The sequence below is a fragment of the Martes martes genome (assembly GCF_963455335.1).
Source record: "Martes martes genome assembly, chromosome: 4".
In the NCBI taxonomy this organism is placed as follows: domain Eukaryota; kingdom Metazoa; phylum Chordata; class Mammalia; order Carnivora; family Mustelidae; genus Martes; species Martes martes.
Genome location: NC_137891.1, coordinates 53,742,447 through 53,760,863, shown reverse-complemented (window position 1 = coordinate 53,760,863; position 18,417 = coordinate 53,742,447). Strand labels below are relative to the sequence as shown.

Here is an 18,417-nt window from a genome sequence, read left to right as displayed (position 1 = left end):
ACAGCAATCGCATAGCTTCTGTTCTTTTGCTCAGTCACAATATAGTTACAGCAAAGCAGAAGAGTTAGAGGAGGCCGTGAACGGGATCTTGCCAGGGCTTTTAAATGCTAACCTAGTAAATCAGCAGGACTAGTAATTCACACTAACAAGGAAAGGGGTTTGTAAATGTCTCTAGCTTCCTCTGCTAACCAAATCCAGCACTTAATCTAGTCAAGAACTGAACAAACTCAACACCTACAGGAATTTTGTAACAAAAAAATTAAAAATAAAGTTTATTACAGTTCTTTCCATTGTTAGTGGAGGTAGGAAACACCCTCCTGTAGCTTTAAAAAAAAAAAAAAAAAAAGAGGGGCGCCTGAGTGGCTCAGTGGGTTAAAGGCTCTGCCTTCCGCTTAGGTCATGATCCCAGGATCCTAGGATTGAGCCCCACATCGGGCTCTTTGCTCTGCGGGGAGCCTGCTTCCCCCTCTCTCTCTCTGCCTGCCTCTCTGCCTACTTGTGATCTCTGTCTGTCAAATAAATAAAAATCTTTTAAAATATATATATATATCTTTATTTTTATATATTATAGATATATATCTATAACATACACATATATGGTATATATTATACATATCTTTATATATATATATATAAAGATATGTATATCCCCAGATAACTTTAAAAGTCCTAATGTACACAGAAATGATCAACAGCAACATACAAGTTTTCCACATTATTTAAGACCAACAAGGTACATTCCCCTGGCATAGAGCCAACCACTAGGAGTCCTTCAGGAAGAACTTAGACCTTAGAACTTCTCTGAGTGGCCAAGGAAGCATTTGATCCTCAACAACTCTCCCCTCTCATCTCCCCAACCACCCATGCAACGGGTCCATGAGCAGCCCCCCAAATGTTGGGTGCAAAATATAAGGGGGTACCAAAAAAATTTTTTAATACTTTTTTAATATTTTTGGAAAAAAATCAAAGTTAATTCAAAGAATCTGTAATGAACAAAATATCAACATTTTAAATGGGCTCAGTATCACGGACTTTTCCTTCCGCCTCAGGCTCCAAAATGGCTTTGCACAGCACTGTTCTTGATCTTGTCTCTGTTTAAAAGTTCAGTATTTTGCTCACTGTGCTTTTGTTTTAATTTTTCTGAAAACTGCATTAATCTATGACTGGTCTCGATCGCAGAGCATCTTGGTGCCCTCTTAAATTTTACAGCTGAGGCAGGTGGCTGCTGGCCTCCCTTGCCTTATCCTAGTCACAGCTCTGTGTGTGCATTTCCATGTCTCAGAGTCTGGGTTTTCACAGTCTCCTCTGGCAACAGATTTTTGGCATAGGGGACCAGAGAAACGTCTCCTCCTTTTCCTGCTCTTTGCCTCTTTCTGCCAGTGGGCATTAGAGCAATCGCAGATCCCCAACACCCCCAGGCCATTTCTGAGACGTGCTAGCTCGGTCACAGCAGCGATGTGCTCTCCCGCCCAGATCAAGATGCCAGGCAGCAGATGACACACTTCACAGGCAGGCGGAAAGGAAGGAGGGAGAATAACCTCGTTGTTCAACAAGCAGCCAGCACCACGGCAAACCTCAAAGTATATGCATCAATGACACAATCTGTATGTTCACCGTGTACAAGGTACAAAGACACCTGTTGCAGGGTCTGTCACATATTAACTGCTAATGGCACCTAATAATTGTAACAGCTATCATCATTAGCATAACAGTACCAAAACAGAGCCTACCTGGAAGGTGTTTACAGAACCGTTTAAGGAATAAAAGTAATACAAATAAGAGAATTCAAAAAAAAAAAAAAACCCACGAACTGGAAGCGGAAACAGAATATGATTAAGCTTTCTAATGCACAGACCATGTTGTGACAGGTACAATCCATAGATGGAAAAGCTCAATGAGTAATTGCTTCTGTAGGCCCCCTCTAAAATATCTCCAGACTGCCCAAGAGAATTCTGTGATAGAAATCTGATCATGTCACTGTCCGGCTTACAATCCTTTCGAGGTTGGTTCCCTGTTGTTTTCCAGACAAAATTCCCCATTGTTTAGCACCCAGGCCTTACTGGACCCACCCCCTGCTCACTCCCATTGGATCCCTCCACAGTCCAACTCCAGCCCAATCAAACTGTGGATAAGGTATTTACCGTCAGAAATCACTGAGAAGGGCCCGTGTGTGCTTGCAAACATACCCCTGTGCCAGATTATGTGACGAGACAGTATGAGACTGAGGATGGGAGTATATGGTAGCAATCATATAAGATGATGCAGTAAGAACCACAACAGAGTTAATTATAAACATTCTTTATTTTATTTTTAAGGTTTTGTTCAGACTTCTCAAGTCTCCAACCAGAACAGGACTCAAAAAAAAAAAAGTCCCAAAAAAACTCTGGTGCTAAACAATACCTTAAAAAACAAAGGCTCTTGGGACGCCTGGGTGGCTCAGTTGGTTAAGCGGATGCCTTCGGCTCAGGTCATGATCCCAGCGTCCTGGGATCGAGTCCCACATCAGGCTCCTTGCTCAGCAGGGAGCCTGCTTCTCCTTCTGCCTCTGCCTGCCTCTCTGTCTGCCTGTGCTCACTCTCTCTGACAAATAAATAAATAAAATCTTAAAAAAAAAAAACAAAGGCTCTTTCATGTTTTTTAATAAATACTAGTTTGCAAATCTGCTTAAGGGGGAAAATGTAGTATCTAATTACTAATAACGCTTTATGCACAGCTGCCCAATTCCAGAAACAATCTCAGGGGATTCTGATACTATCCAAGTATTTAGTGAGGCTGCCACGGAAAACAAATGTCTCAGAAAAGGGGGGTCATGTAGTTGTCCATGGCTGGCTTCAGGACTTCAAGATGACCTTGAGATTTTTACATTCCCAATCATTAGTAATTACAGGTTCTGCTTTTTTCCATATCAGCCTGTAGGTGGCAGCAAACTATCAAAATTCAATTTTAAGGTGTGGTTTGTTTTAGGGTAATCAAATGGGGTGGGGGGGATCTAAAATTAAGGAACACAAAGGAAGAACAAAAAAGGCAGATATCAAAACCACCGGGAAAACAACAAAAACATAACAGTCACGACTTAAGAAAATTATGAATAACCACAGCCAGCACCACCAGAGTACATTCTATATGTAATATACAAATCTGAACTAAGTGGTCCAAACATATTACATCACTTACGTACACCACTTCTGTGATGCAGAGTTCTGCCAGTTCCAAAGGAGGAAACTGAAGCTCACAGAGGATAAGCAACTTGCCCGCGGTAACACACCTGAATGCATGGTGGGGTTACAATTCTAAACTGAGACAGCTCAATTTGGAAGTATATGCTTAAAATCATTGATTTCCAAAGGACAGATGAAGACAAGAATAGGGGCTGAAGCTCACACCTATACGAGATCTAGAAGCAATAATACTTAAGACTCTGTACGAAGGGGGCACCTGGGTGGCTCAGTGGGTTAAGCCCACTGAGGTCATGATCCCAGGGTCCTGGGATGGAGCCCCGCATCGGGCTCTCTGCTCGGCAGGGAGCCTGCTTACCCCCCTCTCTGCCTACTTCTGATCTCTCTCTGTCAAATAAATAAGATCTTAAAAAAAAAAAAAGACTCTGTACAAAGAAAAAGAACCTGGCAGAGTAGGTTAAAAGCAATCTCTTCTCTTCCAAATGTACAGTCTCTCCAAACTTGGAGCCTTAGAAGTTTTTCTAGGTATTATCCAATTTCCCCCTATGTTCAGGAAGAGTGCAATATTTATTGTAGAGGCAGAGTCCGGCTTTAGGAGAAAAAAAATACTGACTTCTCATTCACAACACAAGTTGGGAAACAGGAACATTTTAACATATAATTACTTAAAACCGTTAAGTACTCCAAAAAAATTCTTATTTGATCATTAATTTTAATAGTTCTCCTCAGAATCTGATGAAAAACTGTTTTTAAAAGATGGCAAAGAGGGACAACATATGATCAATATTTACTGAGATCTAATCCACCAACCAGGGAGATTCACATTATCTCATTTTGAAAAAAACATCTTACAACCAACACCTGATGAAAGCAGTACAATTTATCCCCACCAGGAAAGTGTGACCCTCTGAGGTTAGTAATCTGCCCAGAATCACAGGTGAGATTAAAAAATGCAGGTTTTCCAACTCCAAACTCTTGCTCCTTCACTTTTTTTAGGGAAATTCCAGGGAGCAGAGAGGACGAAGGACAAGCTGGAAGCAGAGGGCTGAGGCCTCCTCTCCAGGGGCTTCCAACGTCCCCCAAGGGTGTAAGAACACATGTGGACCCCAGCTGGAGGTCACAGATACCATTACAGAGCCCAAGTTACCCGAGATTGGGGATAATTTGTTCCTTCTGATTGTTACTATTTTAGCCACCTCCTTAATTCCTGTAGATGTGCAGAGTCTGCCTGTCTCCCCCTGAAGAGTTCTGTGGCGGAGAGCGAGCCTAGAGCCCACCGACTGCCAGGAATGGCTAGGAGCCCAGGTGAGAGGCCCACTGCCAGGGGAGTGACAGGGAAGATGAACACAGACCGCGGGATCATGCCCCATCAATCCTAAGACACAGTTTTTTCCTTTACATTTACAACTTGGAACTCAAGAACAGCCAATCAATTAAGTAGTCCTTGTGGCATAACTGTCACCAGGAAACGTGCTCCAAAATTTGCAAAATGGGTGTCAGCGACTCAGAACATCACAGACCTCTCATCACAGGCCTCTCCTTCAAGAAGTCTGCGGCACAACATTTTGTGTGAGGAAAATGAAGCAAGACACGGATTATTCCCAGCAGAAAAGCAATTCCGCTAAGTTAGGCAATGCATGGGAAGGTGTTTCAGGAAAACGGTTAACTTGGTTTACTCTAAAAAAAATATGGATGGGAGTGTTATGGTCAACACATACGTCTGAATAAATCAAAAAGAATGTTAATAAGCATACAAAATTTTAAGTAGAATTAAATCTGTGTCTCTTAGGCTTTTAACTTGCAGGAATTTCTCCCCTTAACGAACAAATACTCTAACGGTACATCCTAAAATCCACAGTGCCTTGGAAGAGATGAAATATAATATTCCACACTTCTGAGACCTTGTTGGTAATTGGAGGAAAACGAAGTGCTTTGGTCTTTGGCGGCAGTGGAAATGTGTGTGATGAGCAAGCGTGGTGGGGAAGAACAAGGAAGAATGGAAAAAGAGTTCAGTCTTGACCACGTCCCTAGGTCCAGACTACAAAGTCCTGATGTCCCATCATCATCTTTTCATCTTGCTACTACTCAGGGTGCCAAGAACAAAGCATTTGATAATGCTTTATTTGAACTGATGTACCAATTAAAGATTTATTCAAACCAAGTTTCTCTTCCCTGTCCCATGCATACCCACCTACTTGACATATCCTCCCAAAAATTTCAACTGGAGAAAGAAGCAAAAAAGCCTTTTTTAAATACAAATTTTGAACCAACAATGACAATGAAGGCATGATTAGGATTTAGTGAGCACCCTTCTGCCCCAGGCTATGGCTGCAGCCCGTCCCACCCCACCCTGGAGCACCCACCCAAACACTGCCCTTCCATTCACCTTTGACCCTTGACCCAATTAAGACCCAACTACTTTTCTCCCCAAGACTTTCTATAACTATCCTTCAAAAACTTTTTAGCCATTTTCATAAAGTTTCAGATCTGAAAAAATTTTGCATCATTTTATTTAAACACTTTATTCAAGAAGATGAGGAAACTGGGGCTGGGGATTTTTTTTCAAGAGTAGTTAAAGCATGAACTTTGAAATTAGATGGCTCTGTAGGTTGACTTGTGTCCCCCAAAAAGACACATTTCATTTCCTAACCCCCAGGATCTGTGAATGTGTTTTTTATTTGGAAACAGGCTTTTGCAAATATAGTCAAGATGAAATCACAGTAAATTAGGGTGGACCCTAACCCAATGTGTCCTTATAAGAAGAAGGAAATGTAGGGCACCTGGGTGGCTCAGTGGGTTAAAGCCTCTACCTTCAGCTCAGGTCATGATCCCAGGGTCCTGGGATCTGGCGGCATCGGCATCGGGCTCTCTGCTCAGCGGGGAGCCTGCTTCCCCCTCTCTCTCTGCCTGCCTCTCTGCCTACTTGTGATCCCTGTCTGTCAAATAACTAAATAAAATCTTTAAAAAAAAAAAAAAAAGGGAAGGAAATGTAGACACAGAAACCCAGAGAGAACAACGTGGACACACAGGCACGCAGAGGCCCAGGGACCCCTCCCCGTGTTCATGGAGACAGACCGGAGGGATACAGCGGAAGGCACGGAAGGCGGGGATTGCCAGCAACGGCCAGAAGCTAGATGAGGCAAGGAAGGATTTCCCTACAGAAGGAGCACGGCCCCATGAACACCTTCATTTTGGACTTCGAGCCTCCAGAACAGAGACAGAACACATGTCTGTTGTTTGAACTCACTCAATTTGGAGTACTTTGTTATGGCAGCCCTAAGAAACTGAGCCCCACCCCCACACCCCCAAAACCCATTACATATTTAAAAAACAACATGCACGCATTACCACCTGACTCTCCAGGTTTCTGTGGAGCAGTGTAAAGGACTGTGAACATGAAGAGTGGGCAGGTATTAGGTTTTCAGTAAGGATGTGCGATTGCCCCACTTTTCCATATGCTACAAGTCTTCCCAGTTACATCCTGTCTCCTCTTCCATGAAGCATGGCTCATAGGCCCCTGCCATCTCCCCTGTCACCTGGCATCATTGGCCTCTCCCCTACATCTTCAACACGACAGCAGTCAATCATGATGTCATGTGACGTCTAAAAGGCATCAGCACCAAACCTTGGTCTGGAATCTCCTCTCTTATACCACCACCCCAGATTTTTCTTACTGCTGAGATACGGCCTCATCTCCTTCCCCCAGGCATCTACTTCAAGCCTCCCCTCCAAACTCACCACTCCTGCCTTGATTCGGGCTCTGGCGATTTCTTGCTCAGATTCTTGCCCTAAAGCTCCCTCATGGTGTCTGTCCCTCCAATCTGTTCACCACCCTGCCACCAGAGTACACTTCTAAGGCAGGACTCTGACCAGAGCACTCCTTGCCTTAAATCCTTCTAGAGCTTCCCACTTCCCAGTAAGGCTCCTGCTCTTGACAGTCTGGAGTCCACCCTACTCCATCTCCCCCAACTGCCCTTACCCGCCCAACACTCACCACATCTTCCAAGCTGCAGTTCCTACAAAGACCTGCTTTTTTTTTTAAGTAATGCATTAATTCAAAAAGTAAAATAAAGTGCCTCCCATACATTTTTTTGCCCAGTTAATTTTTTGTGTGGTTAAATATACAACATAAACGTTGCCATCCTAACCCATTTTTAAGCATACAATTCAGTGACGTGAACAACATTCACAATGTTGTCCAACAACCTCCACTGGCCATGCTCTCTCTTTTTTTTTTTTTTCTTTTAAATGTCTCTGCACATGTTATTTTCTCTTCTGGAAACCCTCTCCTTATTTCCAAGTCCCATTCATTTCAATAAATCAGTTTTAAGTGTCTCCTGCTCTTGGAGGCTTTCCCTGGATCCCATCCATGCCCAGGCCCTGCTCCGAGTATAACGCTCTGTCATGTCGACTGTACTTAGAACACAGCCTGATGGCCTGGGCAACCTGTGACCTTAGCACTGTGTTCCGATCCTGCACTCCAGCCCAGCTCAGTCACGGGTACACAGACACTCACTAGCCCTCTCTGAATAAATCAAGTACAGGAAGGTACACAGCTGAGCTGGAGTAAGAACGCTGTCTCCCTTCACTGTCTACCTTGTATCTTGAACTTTTTGTTTTATATCTCATTCTCACTTCACTGCTTTCACCTACACAAGTTTTTCTATTGAATACAGACATAAAATATAAAAAAAATTTTTTTTCAAGTAAGGGGCGCCTGGGTGGCTCAATCGTTAGGTGTCTGCCTTCGGCTCAGGTCACGATTTCAGGGTCCTGGGATCGAGCCCCACATCGGGCTACCTCTCCAGCTCCCCCGTGCATGTGTTCCCTCGCTATCTCTGTTATAAAGAAAATCTTAAAAATTTTTTAAATAAAATTTAAAAAAATAAAACACATGAAATGACATTTTTCTAAAGAAATACAACTTCGTCTCATACATAATCTATACAAAGATTGTTACATTTGGAGGTCATATACCTTAATGTTACAAAGTGTGTTCACAGCCAAAAGCACCAGGCCTTTATGGGGGGGGGGGTTGTCGCACAAGTGATACTACAGAGGGAAGAATATGATGTCAGCTGCTCCCAAGATATGCAGTTAGGAGGGAAGAAGTTGCAGAGGAGGAGTCTAAGATATTCGCTATTTAGTTAACACTGGGCCTACCCAAGAGAGAATCTGGTAGAGTATAATTGAGCCCTAGAAGTTTCTCTAGGAAATAAAACCCTATACACGTCTCTAACACAGTCTTTAAAGAGGCAACAAGGGCTTTAGGACCAGGGTCGGAATAAGAAACTTCAGTCTCTAAGGACTGTTTTCCTTAGGCACAAAAGGAAATGCGTGCCTTTTTAAAACCTAGAGACACAAAGAGACACAACATAGAGTTCAAAGTGTCTTCAGTGGTACTATCCAACAAGAGCACAAGATGAAGTTATTTCTCCTCTTGTAAGTCTGTGCTTGGGGTCCCTACTCTCTGGAGCTTGTGTTTCCGAAGGCAACGAAGTTCCAGCAGGGGCAGAGGAATATCTGGAGATCCCCACAACAAAGTAAGATCCTAAACAAGCGAGACCCCTTTTAAAAAACTCCAAAACCAAAGGGCTTCTCAACCACAGCACGAGGGGCATGTTGGGCAGGGGTAATTCTTTGTGGAGGGGGCTCTCCTGTACCTCACCCCATGTGGCATGGGGGCATGTACCCTCCCTCCCCAAAGCCAACTGCCGTTGTGACAACCGGAATCACCTCAGAATCCACCTCAGAATCGGCTCCAGTGGCGGCGGCCGCAATGCCTTGCAGGAGCGAAACTGCCCTAGGTTGGAAACCACAGACTCAATGCCAGGGAGTATGGGACACCAGCTATTTGACACGGATTATCTTCAAAAGAAGGAGATGCAATAGCACAGGCCATGAACACTTTATATTTCTTAAGGACATAATTTTCCCACGTTCGCCCATGGCAGTAACAGTACAACAGGAGGAGAGAAAAAGGAGACGAGTAATTGCCATCCACCGAGGCAGCAGGAACAAAAAGCTGAGGAAACTTGACCCACTCCATTTGGGGAAAAAACCAGAACCCGGGAGATTAACTGGGCAGCGTCAGGGCCACTAACGAGGAATGGAAGTAGGCTGAGGAGGGGAGGTGGGCCAAAAGGGAAAAGAGAACTAGGACCCAGATGGGCCTAGAGAGCTTAGGAAACTCACCTCTCGAGATCGGGGCCCTGAACAGAAGGCAACTTCCCACCCAGAAAGGTCAACCTCTCCAAACGTCACCAAAAGAATGGAAGAGGGAAGAAAGATCAGAAAGGCAGAACACATCAGTATTTCCAAATGCTTTACTCACCTCCTCCAGAAACTCCTAAACTGACCCTTAAATCCTTTTCATCATAAAAAGGAGGGGGGCACCCTTCAGTTGATAACTTCAGAACCACCTATCCTCCCAACCCCAATCAAGTGTAAAATGAGTAACTAGGACACTCCACAGAGAGAACAAAGGTCAGCCATGGAGAAATTTGGGGATCCCCAGGGAGGAAATCACTTCCATTCTTAAATTTCCTCTGCAGGAATAAGGAAGTTCTTCATAATTCCAATTTTGCTCTGATTTTTATTTTGTAAACCATACATTTGCTGTTTAACATCTTCCATAGTTAATTATGCCTAACTTTCAAGAATCATGACTTCCCTAAAAAGAAGTGAGAACAACACAGAGTAGAAACCAAAAAGCATAATAAAACTGGACGAAAACAAAGACTCTGAACTAAGAACTCCAGTCTGATTTTTTTCCCCATGTTTTTAGAATTTCAAATATGACAGCATAAAACTAAAACGTCAGATTGTTAAATGGCTCCTGTTCCTATTTCCTGAAGTCACTAGAAATAACCAAAGGTGTTTTATACAACAGGGCTACGTCTTTCTCTGTGTTTAAAAAAAAAAAAAAAAAATGTTAAGAGGAAGAGTGGTTCCACCTAAACAGGGCTTGGGAAATTCTCTCTGTAGGCGTTCACTGAAGGGAAGAGAAAAGTAGCCAAGGACACTAGCTGAGAAACAGGTGTGCTAACCGGCAAATCCAAGACAGAATGGATGTACCCGGTACGCCGTACGCAGTAAAGCCCCTGAGGGAGGAAAGATTACACCTGGAATGATAAACCTATTCCGTAATATCCACCCCCGAAGAGGCCAAGAGAGTGTGATCAAAAACACAAAACAAAACAAAACAAAACAAAAACGCTGGCTTGGCTTGAGGACGGGAGGGATGAGTGTGAGACCCAATGTGGGCTAACTGAGCTCTGTGACGTGGGGGCTTCACAGCACCTCTCTTGGCCTCCATGTTCACACTTGGAAAATGAACTAGAGTGTGAATTAGTCCTTGTCAGTTTCATTTCCTTCCTTCCTTCCTTCCTCCATTCATGCGTTCATTCATCAAGCATTTGTTGAGCCATGGATGTCAGATACTGTCTCAGGTGGTAGGGAAGCACAGTGGTTTAAAAAAGACTGACATCCCTAATGGAACTTATATTCCAGATTCTGAAAATTATAAATCAGTTTTTCAAACCATGGGCTGTGAAATCCATTTAGCAGTACCAAATGAACATTTTTTAAAAAGATTTTATTTATTTATTTGACACAGAGAGAGAGAGAGATCACAAGTATGCAGAGAGGCAGGCAGAGAAGAGAGGGGGAAAGCAGACGCCCCACTGAGCAGAGAGCCAGATGCGGGGCTCGATCCCAGGACCCTGAGACCATGACCTGAGCCGAAGGCAGAGTCTTTAACCCACTGAGCCAGCCACTCAGGCGCCCCCCAAATGAGCATTTTAAAAAGAACAAATGGAATAGTAAGATATCATCAGAGTGTCCCAGGAAGAGTCAAGATGAGTTCTGTTTCCACAGAATTCTGCTTTGGTTATTGATATTGGTACTGATGACGGTTGTGGGTTACGACCCTACGGTTGTGGGTTACGACCTGTGGGTTGGTTGTATCAAAGAGTTTAAAAATCCCTAATAAAAGACCTCTCTTTGGTCCAGCCACTGGTCCTCATCCTCTCCTTCACTCAGACTGCTTCTTAGGAACATTCTGCCCATAGATTAAATCTCATTACTTTCTCATTTGCCCCACGATGGCCTGGATAAATATCAAAGAATATGTTTTTCAGATCCGTGTTCCCAACCCTTCTGAGTAAATTCCTTTTAACATCAGTCCCTTTTGTGCACTACTTGTCTGCTGATTAAGAAGATGAACAGTGGGGGCACCTGGATGGCTCAGTCCATTAGCAGTTGACTCTTGACGGCTCAGGTCGTGATCTCACGGTCCTGAGACTGAGCCCCGTGAAGAGCTCTGCGCTTAGCTCAGAGTCGGCAAGGAATTCTCCCTCCCTCTCCCTCTGCTACCCTCCCCCCACCCCAGCTTGCTCATTCTCTCTAAAAAAAAATAAATCTTTTTTTAAAAAGGAGGAAAAAAGAAAACGCACAGTGACAGAAAGCCACATGAACTTTTAAATGTATTTATAATGTATCTGTCCTAAGAGCTCCTACTTAGAAATACAGAGTACAAACGCACCCGAGACATAGTATTCCTTCCATCTACACCTCAAACAGATTCGCAGGCTTCTTGTGCCCTGAGGGGTGCAGGGCACAGAGCCGGCTGATGACTGTTCTAGATCCTCTTTTATCTGGTATTTTAGGATCATGGTGTTCTTACTAAATGACTGCTTCGGGTGGTTTCTGTTTGTTTTCATGCTCTCTCCCCCTCCTTTTTTCTAATTAAAGCAAATTCTAAACTTGAGCACTAATGGGTACATTTTTGTTGTTCACTTGCCTATTTACATATATATATATAATTTTGTTTTTAATATCATGAGCCCAGACTCCTACACAGCTATTAGGGATTGGAAAGAAAATTGTTTGAAATCTGCCTGGAGACATCATCAACTTTCCCAACTGCTTTATTTTTAACAGAAAACATCCAAAGGCAGCAATTACTGCAACTTGGAAAAGTGAAAGGAGGTGAAAAGAGATAAAAGGAGAGTAGAAGAGAGCAAGAACAAGCTAAGTAAATCCTTCCAGGAATCTCAAACCCTCGCACACAATCACCATGAAGTCACAGAACTGCCCGTCTCCGCTTCTATGGCCCCTGGTCACCTGAGCTTTACTCTGCCACCCAGCTCGAACTCCCTATCGTGTGTGTTTTTTTTTTTTTTTAAACATTGACTGATATGATTTGTCATAGACAGAGAGTGAGAGCACGCACACACAAGCAGGGAGAGGGAGAAGCAGGCTTCCTGCAGAGCAAGGAGCCCAGTGTGGGGCTCTGGGATCCTGACCCGAGCCAAAGGCAGATGCCCAACCAACTGAGCCACCCAGGCATCCTCCGTGTGTTGCTATTGAGGCATTTTCTGTATGTAGGATGTATTAGTTAGGATGGAGAATGCCATCCTTTTAGGGGCCATGCATAGGGGAGATCCCCTATATTATGGAGGTCCAAGGTGGGCCCCCAAGAGAGAGGGCTTCCCAGCCGACTGCTAACAGCTGCCTCCCAGTCCCCACTTCTTTTTTTTTTTTTTTTAAAGATTTTATTTATTTATTTGACAGAGAGAGAGATCGCAAATAGGCAGAGAGGCAGGCACAGAGAGAGGGGGAAGCAGGCTCCCTGCCGAGCAGAGAGCCCGATTCGGGGCTCGATCCCAGGACCCTGAAATCACAACCTGAGCCGAAGGCAGAGGCTTAACCCACTGAGCCACCCAGGTGCCCCCCAGTTCCCACTTCTAGAAACCAGCTCTAACCTGGTATCTTCAACATTTTTCCCTGCCTGGAAATCCAAACCATCCCCAAAGGTCACTACAGCTGCAAACAACGGTTAGAGGAACATGGCTTCAGCATACTCGCTACTCGGCAAGTACACAACTGAAAATACTTAGACGCAGATTTCCTGCTGTATCCTTTACTGCTTCCTTCTCAAAGATCTACTTTATAAAGTTAAAAAGAACACACTGTGACCTATTGTTCATTAATAAGGAAAAAATTAACTTCTAGGAAAATCTGCTTACTTCTGGCAAGTGTCAGAGTAGGTCATCTAGTGGTCTCCAGGCTTTCCCTGTAGAATGAGCGAACTGGCCTGGAGGACATGGTCAGGCTCCTGCTGCCCTGTGTGCATATAAACGAAGACTCTCCCGGCCAGCACCCGGCCTTTGGAATGAGGTCATACTGACACCTGTGAAGGAATGACTGCTTCCCCAGGTACAGCAACACTGAGGTTCTTCTTTTCAGAAAAATCTCTTGCCTAGGTATTTTTGTCTGCTGCTCTCAGGACTCCAGAACAAAATCCAGGACATCCACTAGCAGGGCCTTAAACATCTTCAGGGCCTCAAATGCCTAACCCTCATTTAACAAAGACAAAATTTGGGGGAGGAGGGTCCCTAATAAATTATACATCGATGGCCACAAGCAAAGACCTTCCAATTCTCCCTTTTTTGTGATGTATCAGCTCAATGAACTCAAAGTGATCAGAAGAACTCTAGTGTTCCTACCAAGAGTACCACCTTTAAAATCAAAGTTTTATAAATAAACATATTCTAAATACTTAATGAGCCATCTCTCTCTGCTTGGATTCTGCAACAGCTTTGTTTCATCAGTTTCAACACAGCAACACCATGGTAGCTCTTGACACTAATAATTTTAAAGACAGCAAACCCTGGGTCATGTCCAAGTTTTGTTACAGCAAATTTAACCTTAGAAAATTAATAGTTACCAAATTTCTGAAGAGTAGGTGATCCAGATGGAGACGAATTTCCACTAGGAGACAAGTAAAGGTAGTTTTTGTTCACTCCTGTGTCAAAATCAAACGGGGACTGGTAATCTTCATAAAAATCCATCTCTCTACAGTCCATTCCAGAAAAACGCAGAATGCATCGTTTTATAGGCACCTGGTACCCTTCAGTTGAGCGTCGCTCTGGTCATAGTCCCATGCAACCTTGCTGAAGAAATGAACCCCAGGGTTTGAAGACCCTGGCTTCCTGGCCCCGGTGTGCTATTTCCTTCTCAGAGCCTTCACAACCTTAGGACAAGCAGGTCTGTTTAATAAATGACTTATCTGGAGCAACCTCAGGGCTCTATTCACCACCTGCTGTTAATTTCAGTCAACAATGGACCCACCCGCACAGGAGAGCAAAAAGCTTTCACGGGTAAACAAAGGAGGGCCAGGTTCGCCAGTATCTCCAGATGTACAAACAGTTCAAGCAAACGTCAGGCACTGGCACAATTACAAGAAACCACAGTTGTTGTTTTTTTTTAATGGTCAGCTGACCACAATTACACCAGGGCAGACTTAATCTTCTAGGACAAGGAAGGATTACCAGTCAGTAATCTCCTACAAAAGCCATCGGGGTGATACTTTTTTCCATCCTGGATTACAACAGAGTCCTAAAAGCCAAGCTCCCCGGTTTAGCGATCAGCTTCCTAAGTACAACTTCCTCTAGAAATAAAGCTGTTTCCATTATTACTTTATCTACAGTAACGTCTGGCTTAGTGTAACAAATATTTCAGTCTGTCCTCCCACCTTCCCTCCTTTTCTCTTTCTTCCCCTTTCCTTTCCTGGAAAGACGGGGTTTTAGTGACATAGACGGTTGAGAGAGGAATCAGTTCCGAAGGGAAAGCTCCCAGGGATCCTGGCCCCCTCCCGGTTTACCACCACACCCCTGCAGGTCTGCAATTAACCTGCTGGCAAACAGGCTGGAGCCGCCTAACTGCCGCTCGCTGCCCACGCCCTGCAGAGTGCCTGGGTCTCAGGGACCTTGGAAGCAAGACTTCTATGACCAAATTCATCTTCTTTGACACAAGTCTATTAGCAGATCCTTTCTATGTTAACCATGGCCTTTGCTCAAGGGATAGCTCTGGAAGGTTCTGCTGCTGTTGAATGAATGGCTCATCTGCTATTAAGGAGGTAAAAATAAAGGCAACCCTTCTCTAGGTGGGCAATGGTCTATCACGGCATTAACAAAAAAAAAGGCCGTATCCTACCTCTGCAAATTGACCTGATAAAAATACACTTTCCCTGGATTGGGAGCAAATACAAAACCTAAAATATTTCAGTCATTAAAAAAACAAACCTGTGTCAAGTGTATACAACATCTTTGCACCAAGATAGTCTGTATTCATCTCTACTTAGGATTCATTTTCTATTTTGTTACCTATGCTGTACTTTTTGGCAAGACTTTATCTTATTTAAGTTTTTAAAAGTTTATTTTCAACAACAAAAAAATCTGCCTTTTTCTTCTAAAATTTACCAGAATTTGCAACTATAAATGCTGTTAAGTGAGAAATAGAATGTAATGGCTTCTTCATTATTATTATTATTTAAAAAAATGAATAGTCTGGCTTCTTAAAATCCAAAGTATCTCTAATTGTGATGGGATGGGCATGGGATGGGTATCACGTCTCTGGCTTAGAGTGTGGTTGACGGGCCTCTGGCCCTCTCAAAACCCTCTACATTTGGTCACTAAGTAACAGGTAGAAAAAACAGTTCTCCTTCTCAATACTTATTCTTCCTAGAGCCACAGGCAGTAGGAAGTCTTAGGGACTGAATGTCAGTAGAAAGTCTCAGGGACTGAATGTTTGTGTCCCCTAAAATTCATATACTGAACCCCTCACCCACAGTGATGGTAGCAGGAGGTGGGACCTTTGGGCAGTGATCAGGTTCAGATGAGGCCAGGAGAAGATGCCCCTTGGATGGGATTAGCGTCCTTGAACGAAGAGAGCTAGCTCGCTCTCTCAGCCATGTGAGGACATAAGATGACAGCATGTGCCAGCCAGAAAAAGGGCTCTCACCAGGAATCTAATCAACTGGCGCCTTGATCTTGAACTTCCCAGTCTCCAGAACTGTGAGAAATAAATGCCTGTTGGTATAAGCCACCCAGTCTATAGGAATTTATTGAAGCAGCCCAAACTAAGACAGAAATTTAATACAGACGCACACACAACGCAAGTCACAGCCACCTCCACACTTTTCACTAGCCCTCAAATGTCCCATGTCGTTGACCTTCAGCGGTGACATCCATGTTACACCCTCTGCCTGCGATGCTACCTTTTTTCTGCCTTCTGAAGTCATTCAACCTTTGAGACTCAGGCAGAAATGCCACCTTTTCTCAGAAGCCCTCCCAGTTTCTGTCCCTCATCCCAGCACTCGCTCCAGCTGCACCACACGGAAGGGGACATGTCCCCTTGCCAGTCCCCCTGTGCCTCCACATCCTCCCCCTCTGGGCAGGCACTGCATTTTCTATTGTGATGCCTACCCTGAAGTTTGGGCTCTCATCAACGTGGCATGAAGAAAGCCAGTAATGGCTCATGCGGACGCTGCACACCGTATTTGTCAATATGAGGATGGAGAATTTAAGTGCCATCTAAAATTTTTACCCTACCTGCTTAGGAACAATCTTGCTAACATCTTGTCTCTCTGAATCAGCTGCAGTTCTCCAGTCAGATCCCAGTCAAGGCATCCTAGCATGTAAGGAAAGTGAAAACAGAAGACAAGAGGTGGGAAAAGCATGGGACATGTTAAGGGAATGGCAAAAATTCAGGTGACTCAAGATTCGTGTACCGAGTAGAAGGAAGCTGTGAGATAGAAACGATGGAAATGTAGCTTGAAGACAAACCGTTAAAGACCTGGAGTGACAAATTTTATACTTAACAGAACATGCAGCAAAAATGTGCTGAGGGCGTTTGAGCTAGGTTCAGACAAAACAAAATGTTTTGCAAAGATGACTCTGGAAATGGAGAACAGGCTGCCTACAGATAGAGGCTGAAAGGGTGGGGACTCCGAAAGCCTCTGCTGGCACAGCCCAAACAAGGAGGGAAGCTTCGCATCTGTGACTAGTTGTCACCAACTGCTGGGACTACTGGCCCAAGGTAGGAAAAACCAGGTTAAGATTTGGTTCTGTCCTGCTGGACATTTCCACAGGGTATTCGAGAAGAACTTCAAAATCAACAAGCCTAAAACTGAATTCACCAGTTTTCCTGACCATATTCCCAACTCTAAATGCGCCGTCCCAAGGCCCAAGGCCTGACCTCACAGGAATCCCTGCCCAGTATTTCTGCTCTATAAAGAGGCGCAGCCACGAGCTGTGGATCCAACTTGATTTTTTCCTGCTTTCCTTTTTCTTTGTCTTCTCTCACCCACCACACCCTACTTCAGACCTACCTGGAGTGTTCTGGTGCAGACCAGCCAGCATGATGCATGCATGTGGGGAAGATGCCCGCAGTGCTATTTAACACTCTCTTTCTCTTGAGGAATTTCTTGTCACCTGCTCCATGAGGGACTGTCTGGTTCCGACTTACTCCCTGTCTTAGGCTTGGGCTTGGGCTTCAGATCTGGCACAGGCACGAGGCCTGGCCCCCTTGTTTACAGGGATGGGCCTAACGGTAGATATCTGATCCAGACAGTGCCTACAACAGGTCTTCCCTGAGGGTGACTGGATGAGTCGCGGACAAAACCGATAATGCCTGTAACCTGAGCTATCCGATGCCTGTTGGGAGGGGCCAAGGGTCTCTTTTCTCCTCCAGCCTAAAGGTGAGAGAACCACTGCCAAGTCTGGGCAGAGAGGAAAGGAGAAATGAAACAAGTAAGGGATGGGAGAAGCAGCATCTGAGCCCCCTGACTCAGCTACCCTGGGCTTCCCATGAAACCAATACATTTCTATTCTGCTTACTTATAGTTAGAATTAGAAAGAATCCCACAATACCTACTTTCCAACCATTTCCCACTATGGCCCCACCATGTTTCAGCCAAACTTGATTTTCCTGTTTCTGGAAAACATCCTACGCTTGGTTTAGGCAATTTTCTCAAACTAGAATGTCTCTTCTCTGTATTTTTACACCTGTCAAATTTCTACCCACTAATCAAGTTCAACTTAATAAGTAACACGTGAGTGGTATAAGTATGAGGAATGTTCATTCTAGTGCTATCTAAAATAGGAAAAAAATAAATACAAATGCCTACTAACACTGAATTATTTAAATGCTGGATTTATTTCATGTAAGTGGAAATCATCCAAACATTAACATGATGATGTAGAAATGTGCGGATTTTATAAGAAATATTTTTGATACATTCAGTAAATAAATCAGGCTCCAAAACGGTCTGTACTGTATGAGCCATAACTGTGTAATAGTCGAAGAGAAACAAACCAACCAAAAGAAAATGGGCAGAACCGACCTATCCTACAACCCCAGGAAAGTGTTTATGTGCTGTGTTGCCAGCAGAGGG

At 44.0% G+C, this 18,417-nt stretch overlaps 1 protein-coding gene across 5 annotated transcripts in view; it reads right to left on the bottom strand.

The window, feature by feature from the left end:
* Positions 1 to 18,417, bottom strand: part of LOC308341927 (tumor protein D52) — a gene marked incomplete at its 5' end in the record, with an annotated part of 228,157 nt that overhangs the window by 140,117 nt on the left and 69,623 nt on the right. For 3 of the 5 annotated variants that reach the window (XM_080802069.1, XM_080802070.1, XM_080802074.1), the window contains one exon: positions 13,909 to 14,047. The exons of the other annotated variants lie outside the window; for them this stretch is intronic. In XM_080802069.1, the coding sequence (XP_080658195.1) occupies positions 13,909 to 14,047 (139 nt within the window). Of the gene's footprint in view, positions 1 to 13,908; positions 14,048 to 18,417 lie in introns of those variants that run through there. 5 annotated transcript variants of the gene reach the window in all.